Source organism: Lepidochelys kempii, chromosome 16 (genome assembly GCF_965140285.1).
Source record: "Lepidochelys kempii isolate rLepKem1 chromosome 16, rLepKem1.hap1, whole genome shotgun sequence".
In the NCBI taxonomy this organism is placed as follows: domain Eukaryota; kingdom Metazoa; phylum Chordata; order Testudines; family Cheloniidae; genus Lepidochelys; species Lepidochelys kempii.
This window is the reverse complement of record NC_136395.1, coordinates 16,681,513-16,689,912: the sequence shown is the minus strand read 5'-3', so window position 1 is coordinate 16,689,912 and position 8,400 is coordinate 16,681,513. Positions and strand designations below refer to the sequence as shown.

The following is an 8,400-nucleotide window of genomic DNA, read 5'->3' as shown; positions in this document are numbered from 1 at the left end:
GATTGTATAGACTGTTTTCAAGGGTATTATGTTTTAACTGTGCAGTGCATAAAATACTGTTAGCTGCAAATACTGTCAGTGGCAAGGCCCTGAGATGGTCTTTTATCTGTAAAATATTTTTATTATTCTATTGGTATAATCATATTTTATAAATAAATGCAAATATGAGGTTTCCCTTTATGGTCAGAGGCATGGATGAGATGATTTCCTAGGGCCTGAACCTTGAAACTGGAGCCATGCAGGGAGCCCCATTGAAGTCAAGAATGAGTGTTGCCTTAAAAGGGGGGGAGGGACACTGAGTGCCTTAAAAGGGGGAGACACTGGAGTAAATGTACACACCTGCTAAAGGCCCTAATTCTGCCATAAGCTCCATGCAGTCAACCCCCCCTGTGCGCTTGATCCTGCTTTGATTGAAGTCCGTGGCAAAACTGCCACTGACTTCTACGGTGCAGGATCAGGGCCGGATTCCCTCTGAAGTCAGTGGGAAATCCGTGCAGGTGCAGGGCTCCGCGGGCGCAGCGAGGGTTGCAGGATCGGGGCCGAGGTGGTTGCAGGATCGTGTCCACAGCTGGCTTTCCCGAAGCCCAGCACCCCGTGGCGAAGAGACCTGGAGGAAGGTAATTCTTTGTAACTTCTCTGTGGATGCTAACATTTCATAAAGAACGTGGGAACTGAAGCGGGGTGGGAACATCCCTTGCCCTGCCCGGTGAACTCCCCAGTCTTCTCGGGCGCTCACATGTTCAATGTTGCCGTAGGTAGGATGTGAGCCATGTGCTTTCCCTGCCTGGCCAGGTGGGGGCCGGATCACACGCCCGGGAGAGGGATTTTCCAGCTCTGGTCTCTAGGACGCTGTTAGTAATTAATTATTCAGTATTTTTATTATGGCATCGCCCCCAATTCCACCTGCTGGAAGGAGGAGGGAGGGAGAATCCCAGAAGCCACCCACCGTCTCAGGCCAGCCCCCTCTCCCCGCACATGGTGACTGCTCACCTGCCAAGGGAGGCAGCGCAGCCGCGGGGAAAGCAGCCTCCCCACCCCGAGACGGGCAGGACCAGGAGTGAGGGGGGGGTCCCCTTGGTGCACGTCCCCGCACCCGCTGCGCGCCCCCCACCCGTCCCCTCTCCGCCCCCCGCTGCAGCCCCGCACGCCCACCCCGGCCCGGGCTGCGGGCTGCCGCGGCGGCTCCTCTCTCGTGAGAACATTCCAGGCAGCAGCCCCAAGTCTGTTAGGTATTTGAATAGCACAAAGGAACCGCCTTCCCCTGATTGGCCAGCCCGGTCTCTCCTGGGCGGGAGGCGCCTGCCCGTCAGGCCGGGCCGGGCCCGGCGATAGGCTGCGGCAGCCCGGGGCGGGGCTGGGCAGGACGTATAAATAGCGGGGGCTGGGGAGGCGAGCGCTCATTGCTTTGCGCTCAAGGTGCGGGCGGGCGGCCGGCGAGGGGGGCGCAGGGCGCACCGGTGATGGTGGCTCCCCTCGGGGCGCTGGCGACCCCCTGAGACAGAGACAGACCCCGACTCCCCCCTCCCCACCAGCAGCCCCCAGCCCCTTCCCGGCTCGTGTGGATGCGGGCCGGGGTGTCTGGCTGCCAGCGCGGAGCGAGCAGATGCTGGGGGGCCGGAGGAGGATGGAGTGCGCCCTGGACGCCCAGAGCCTGATCAGCCTCTCCCTGCGCAAGATCCACAGCTCCCGCACCCAGCGCGGGGGCATCAAGCTCCACAAGAACCTGCTGGTCTCCTATGTGCTCCGCAACGCCCGGCAGCTCTACCTGAGCGAGCGCTACGCCGAGCTCTGCCGCCGCCAGCAGCACTACCAGGAGGGCGGCATCCTGCTCGGGGCGCCCCCGGGCTGCGCGCCCGCCGGGGGGATCCCGCCGGAGTTCAGCCCGCTCCAGCTGGTGGCCGAGCCCGAGGACCCGGAGCCGGGCATGCAGCAGCCGCGGAGCTGCGGGCTGGCCGGCGCGGCGGGGGCAGCCCTGGGGAGAGGCGGCGGCGGCGAGCTGCTGGAGGTGCCCGTGTGCGCTGCGCTCCTGCCCGGGGCGCCCCAGGAGGACGAGCCGCTGGAGCTGCAGCCCAGCCCGCCCCAGCAGCCGCAGCCGGCGGCCCCTTCGGTGCTTCGCAGAGACTCTCCCCCTGGCTTCTACCGGGGCGGCGGCGGCAACAGCGGCGCTCCTCCGGGGCTGCTCTACCCGCTGCCGGCCAGCTGTGACTTCGGCAGCCCGGCGCCTCCGGGCTCGGCCGTGAGCGCAGCGAGCGGCGGCGCCGCGGCGCACTGTAGCAGCCGCACCACGGTGCTGGACCTGGACACCCATGTGGTGACCACGGTGGAGAACGGCTACCTGCACCAGGACTGCTGCTCGCAGTGCCCGTGCTGCTGCCAGGGCGCCGCGGGACTCGGCGCCCCGCCGCCTACCCCGGGCGCCAAGCGCAAGTACTACCCGGGGCAGGAGGAAGAGGAGGACGGGGACCCGGGAGGGGTGGTGGTGGTGGGGGGCGGCGGCTCCCCCTTCTCCCCTTGCAGCAAGCGAGCCCGCTTCGAGGACTTCAGCCCCGAGCAGCCCCCGGACTCTTCCAACATCTCCAACTTGATCTCCATCTTCGGCTCCGGCTTCACGGGGCTGGTGAGCCGGCAGCAGGCGGACTGTGAGCAGCCCCTCAACGGGCAGCTGTGCGGCAAGCAGGCGCTGGCCAGCCTGGGAGCCTGGACTCGAGCCATCGTGGCGTTTTAGGGGCGGGGATGGACGCGGGGGGAGCGATCCAAGGGACACGGACTCCGGAGGGGCCCCTGAAACAAAGAGGGGCGGGCGGCTTGGGCGGGCGGGGGAGGGGGAAGCCGAGCTCATGTTTTATAAACTGTACAATAAAAATCGCAGATCGTGGGACTTTATTTTTGCAGAGATGAAAAGCACCTATTTAACTATCCGTGTGGCCGCTCGGGCTTTATTTTGTATTGAGTGCGGGGGCGACTTCCACCCGGGAGCACGCCACGTGAGGCCAGGGCTGCTGGCCGCAGGAAGCCGTGTGTGCCGGGGAAGAGTTTGGAAAGCTGCACTTCGCTGCCTCCGGACGAGCTGCCTTTGCTGGGGGGGTGGGAAGAGACGCCCAAGCTTGCAGGGGCCGTTGGACTAGCGGGGGGGGGGGGGGGGATTCTGCCTGTAGGTCTCGGGGGCTGTAAGCGGGGAGAAGGATCCTCCGGAAAAAGGGGGAGCAGAGTGTGAGCGAGTGAGGTTTTTGTTTGTTGTGGCCTCGGCACTGGTACCCTCACTAATTGTCCCAGGCCGGGGGAGACGGGCCCCTGGCGCATTTGCAAGGTTCATAGCTCGCGGGGCGGATTAAATCCTTCCGTCCCCCATTCAATCGACTTCATTTAGTTCCATTTTCTTCTCCCCTCCCAACACCCCCCCCGCAGCAGCCGCCTGGGTCAGACCCCCCCCGCAGCGAGCAGCCTTCCTCTCGCTTGCTCTGGGGTTTTTCCCCTTTATTTCAACTTTCCCCTCTCGCCAGGAGACCTGTCTGCGGCGACCCTCTGCCTGCCGTGCGTGCCAGGGTCACGCAGCAGAGCCCCGTCGCTTCTCCGGGGGGAGAGAGAAGGGCGGGTTTGTCTTTTCCCCCTTCCACTCGTCCGGCTGCTCCATGGGACCTGGAGTCCCGCCGGCCACGGCTTTGTACGCGGACACGATGGGTTTGGGGACAACATGGCACACTACATTTCCCATCATGCACTGCTCTGCAGTCCTCTTCCCCCCCCCCCCCCCCCGTCTGTGTTTGTGTACCTTCACCTAGGGCTATGCGACGGCCACAGGTAAACGTGTTCCCCCCACTTCTAACGTCTCTTTCAATGTGGGGTGCGGGGGGGGGGTTGTTTTAAAGTTGGACTGTTCTGGTTTCAGCCTTCCAAAGCCTAAAACCAGCATTGCTTGGTCCTTGTGACCGGAGCTGTGGCCCCTTGACTCGCCCCACCACGTTGTTGTTATTATTTTGGAATTTTGTTTAAAAAAAAAAAAAAAACCTTTTGTTGTAAAAAGGTGGTTTGTTTTTTTCCTTTACAGCCCTATCATCCCAACCCTCACCCTACAAGCACTATGTGACTAGAGGCGCCTTGCCAAACGGTTTCTTTTTCTTTGTATCCCTGTATTTTTGTGCAGATTGAATGGTATATCACCGGGTAAAACTGTTCAGATTTGTTTAAATTTATAATCTTAATAAAAAGTCCATTATAAAGTTTGTGGTGGTCTTTTTAAGTGGGCTTAACCCTCTTCGGTCTCCCAGGACTATTCTGGGAAGGTTTTGCACACTGTGGATGGAATCGCTGGAGCTCACAAGCTTGGCGATGTGAATCCTCCTACCGCAGGGCTCCCGATTTGGGCTGGATCTATAGATCCCCCTAAGCTCTTTGGGGGAATCTGTAGATCCCACCCTACATTATTGGGGTGGGGGGAGATTAGCTCTAGCCTGAAGTCTTTTACTGGAAGGAGCTGACAAATCTTTAGCTTTCAGCTGAGTCGAGATGCCACTTATTCAAAGTTTCCCAGGTGGGCGATTCTCAGGTGACCCCTGGCATAGATTAACTGAGCTCAAGCATTTGCCTAAGAGGCCCTTGAACTACCCAGAGAACAGCACTTCTGCCTACACTAGGAGACCCTCAACTCAACAACAGGGAGGTAAAAACACTGCTTTTTTTTTTTTAATTGCCTAGGCTTATATTGTAACCAGGTCTTTAACCGTTCATCTACTTCAAGACAATAGCGGGGTGGAGACAGGGATGTTCCAGCTTCATAAATCCGATCTCCTCCAGGCAAGTGCCTGCTCCTTGCTTTAAACCAACTAAAACCCAGCGTGACTGGTTTGCACAAAACTACTAGCCCCAGAATACACAAATACCCTTAGCCCAGCAACGGGTCTCCGAGTCCACAAGCTGACCCATAAAAAAAACAACCGTGGAGAGGGTCTGAAAAATGGGGGCCCAAAGCTGATTCCTGTCTCAGCCCAGGCGGAGCGCGCTCAGCTAATTCCGTCCCCAGCCCTGCCTCATCCTCCCCGGTGTGAAGTTGGGGTTTGTTTGTTTTCTAAGTTGCAGTTTGTTATCACCACGCTGTGCCACTTGGTGGTGTGTTTTATTTATTTATTTCTTTAAAAACCAAATGAATGACGGTAATCAAGGCTCCCTGACCACCTACAGGCTGACCTGAGAAGAGGAGGATTTTGAAAGCCCCTACAAAAAGCGTGCAGGTTTCGAGCAAAATCCACCGCTGGTGCCGCTGCGAGTCCAGCTCTTTTACAACAGCGTCGCCACGATTTCTCTTGTGAGCCGATGGCTGCAACGATTCGCCCTAAAAAAAAACCCCCAAAGATCGCAACGAAGTCCTGTGCTTTCCTCTCCAGAGATATTGACCAGAGGGGAGGGAGGGGCTGAAAAAAAATCGCATTGGAAAGGCACAAACAACAGGAGAGTCCGATTAGTCAAGCAAACATTTAGTCGATTATATCGAGCTTAATCACAAGGTAGCAACGTGTGTGTGTACCCAATAACCCGCATACAACATTTAAGTTAAAAATCGCCCTGTGTCAGCCTGGAATTACTAGGGGGGGCGCCTTTCACTGGGTGTTTTAACTGTTCTCCCCCCCACCAACTTTCTGGCTCTGCGGGCAGGAGTCTCCTGTTCTGCAGGGGAAGGGTTTCTTTCTTTTCTTGCTTTCTCTTCGAAGTCTCCGAAATCTTTTTTGTGTTATTATTATTATTGTGATTTTATTCCATTAAAAACCTACCCCGGCTCTCTGGCGAAGCCAGTTGTCAGAGCTCCCCCTAGCGCCAGTTTTTGAGCACTGCAGCCCTCCCGCTGCTTTGAGGGAATGGGAACAGACGCTCCGACCTGCCCCTCTGGCAGAGGCGAGCTTTGGGGAGCGGGCGCCCGGATCGCGGTGGGGCCCGAGGGCCGGGCCCCAGCGAGGATGGCCAAGGGGGCGGGGGAGCAGCAGCACCGTGAGCCTTTGTTAGAAGCGCAAAAACTGGCCCCTCTCCCCTTGCAGAGCTAAACAAACCGACCCAGCGCCCTTCCTTCCAGCTCCCAGCTTTCGCCCCCCTGCCCCGTTCACTTTGCGCCGCGGAGCGCCCGGCGGCTGGCGAGCGGAGAGCAGCGGGCTTCAGAGCAGAGCTCAGCCCTGGTGCCAGGGCTTGAACAGGCGCTTGCTGTGTCTCCCCGCCTCCCTCCCCCCTGCCTGCAACACCACAAACCGCTCCGGGGGAAAGCGAGAGAGAGATCAGCGTGGGACTGAAGTTCCTCGCTCAGCTTTAATGAGGATGGATGTGGGGCGAGGGGCGCCGCGCACCCGCCTCTCGGTGGTGCCCCTTTAAAGGGCACACGGCCTTCTTTAGAAGTCGGCTCTTTGCCGGCAGCCTCGGCCCCCCCCACACACACACATTTGGGGGGCGGTGAGAGACGCTGCTGGTCATGGGTGCACCTGGCTCCCATGCCCCTGCCAGCCCATTGGCCAGCAGCAGCTCTAGGGTGGTTGGGAGAATCTTACAGGTCCTGGGTTTGGGCTGCCCAGGCCGCACCTGGCCTCCTGAAGCATCTGCCTCCTATTTAATTACCATAGGGACCCAGCAGCACCCCTACTTAGTTGCCTCACTTGGTGCAACATCTCCTTCCTCCCAAGAGTGGCACCAGTGAGGTGCCACCAGAGAGGCTCTGGGCTGTTCCATCCTTGAAGGTGAATGGGGGCAAAGGCTTTCCGAAAACCAAGACCCAGCCCTGGAGAGCCATCTATGATGATGGGCTTTCCATCTAGCACATAAGAACAGCTATAATGGCTCCACCTAGCCCAGTGTCCTGTCTTCCACCTGTGGCCAATACCACGTGCTTCAGAGGGAATGAATAGAACAGGCAATTATGGAGGGATCCATTCCTGTCATCCAGCATCTCGCCGTTAGAGGCTTAGGGACACCCAGAGCATGGGGTTGTGTCCCTGACCATCTTAGCTAATAGTCACTCCTGGCTAATAGTATCCTCCAGAACTACAAAAAGTACATCCCACCCCCTCTAACATGGATCCTGGAATGGTAGCTTGGCTCCACTTAAAACAAATGCATCTTCTTCCAATGGGAGGAAATCTGACACTTCTCTTTCCCCTTAGGTTTTGTGTCTGGGCAAAGCATTGAGGTCACAGGTGCTTTGGCCCATTAGGAAGGGTTCGGAGCTGGTACTTACACCTTTTCGGGCCATGCTTTGTGAAGTTGGGCTCTTGCTCAGGAGCAATTACTTGGCTAACTCATTCCACCTCTCCTGGGATCTCTGAGTCTCTCTGGGTCATCTCTCGGTGACTTCTCCCCCACGCACCTTGTGAGAGAGAGAGAGTCTTGTTGGCGATGTGTGTGAAATCCCAAGACAAACCTTTCTAAACCAAACATCCGCCTTCCCCTGGGGAAATGAGACAAATCCTGCCCCCTCCAGGGTGGAAGCTGGGGTGGTGGGTGCTCACTTGGTACATCTCTACCATGTCCCGAGGCATACTTAATGTTCACAAGATGCTGGGGCATCCCCTGAGGGAGAGCACTATAGAAGTACTGTCCCCATTTACACTGGAGGGAAAATTTAGTTCAGCATCTGACCCCCTTAGCTCTTTGGAAGGTCTGGTCTTCAGTGATTTGCCCAAGGACTGTTGGAGGTACAGGGGGAATAGATCCCACGTCTCTTGAGCCTCTTGCAGAGCTGTGACGGAGGCAAGGGACTATTTCCACCTGGTATCGCTAGTGTGATGTTACTAATCCCACAGCTGGGGGGGGGGGGGGAGGAAGGAGGCCTATGTTGCAGCATCTTTCACCTATGGTTGCACTGCAGGCCATGAGGCTATTGAGATGGGCAGCCATTCGTCACTCCTTTCGTATTTTCTTCTGATCTGCTGACCCCCACCCCCAAAAGAAACTGCAAGGGAACATTTTTGCTCTGGGACACAATTCTCTTGGGGCAAATGGCACCTCCCCTGGCTAGTGTGTCACAGGGCACGGAAGGTCCATGGGGGAGTGCAGTGTATGTCAGGGGAGGGGTAGCTGTGTTACATCACCCTGGAAGGAGACCATGGCGGGATTCAGATCTCAGGAGCTACGGAGGTGTAAACCCACCTGCCCATCCATTGGCTTTGGGGGTCACTGCTAATGCAGTTTTTCTTGCTCTCTGCCCACTAGTAATCAGAGACCTGGGGTCCCTAAGCAAATGGCATTACCCTTCTTCACTTTTGGCAAAACCCATGACTTAGTCAGTGTTCCCGGAGAGCTGGGAGCGAGTGGCTGGAGAATCTCTCCACTTTCCTATTTTCCCATAACCAAGGGAGGGAACTGACCCCATTTGTTAAAGAGACCAAGTGCCACCTGCTGAAAAGATCTGTGCTGACGTGGTTTGACACAGCA

The 8,400-nt window shown here is 57.5% G+C and overlaps 1 protein-coding gene across 1 annotated transcript; it reads left to right on the top strand.

Annotated features, from left to right (window-relative positions):
- The first annotated feature begins 1,414 nt into the window (after window positions 1–1,414).
- Window positions 1,415–4,053, top strand: IER5L (immediate early response 5 like). Its single transcript, XM_073313979.2, has one exon. The coding sequence runs from the start codon at window positions 1,604–1,606 to the stop codon at window positions 2,723–2,725; it is 1,122 nt and encodes a 373-aa protein (XP_073170080.2). The 5' UTR covers window positions 1,415–1,603; the 3' UTR covers window positions 2,726–4,053.
- Window positions 4,054–8,400: the final 4,347 nt, after the last annotated feature.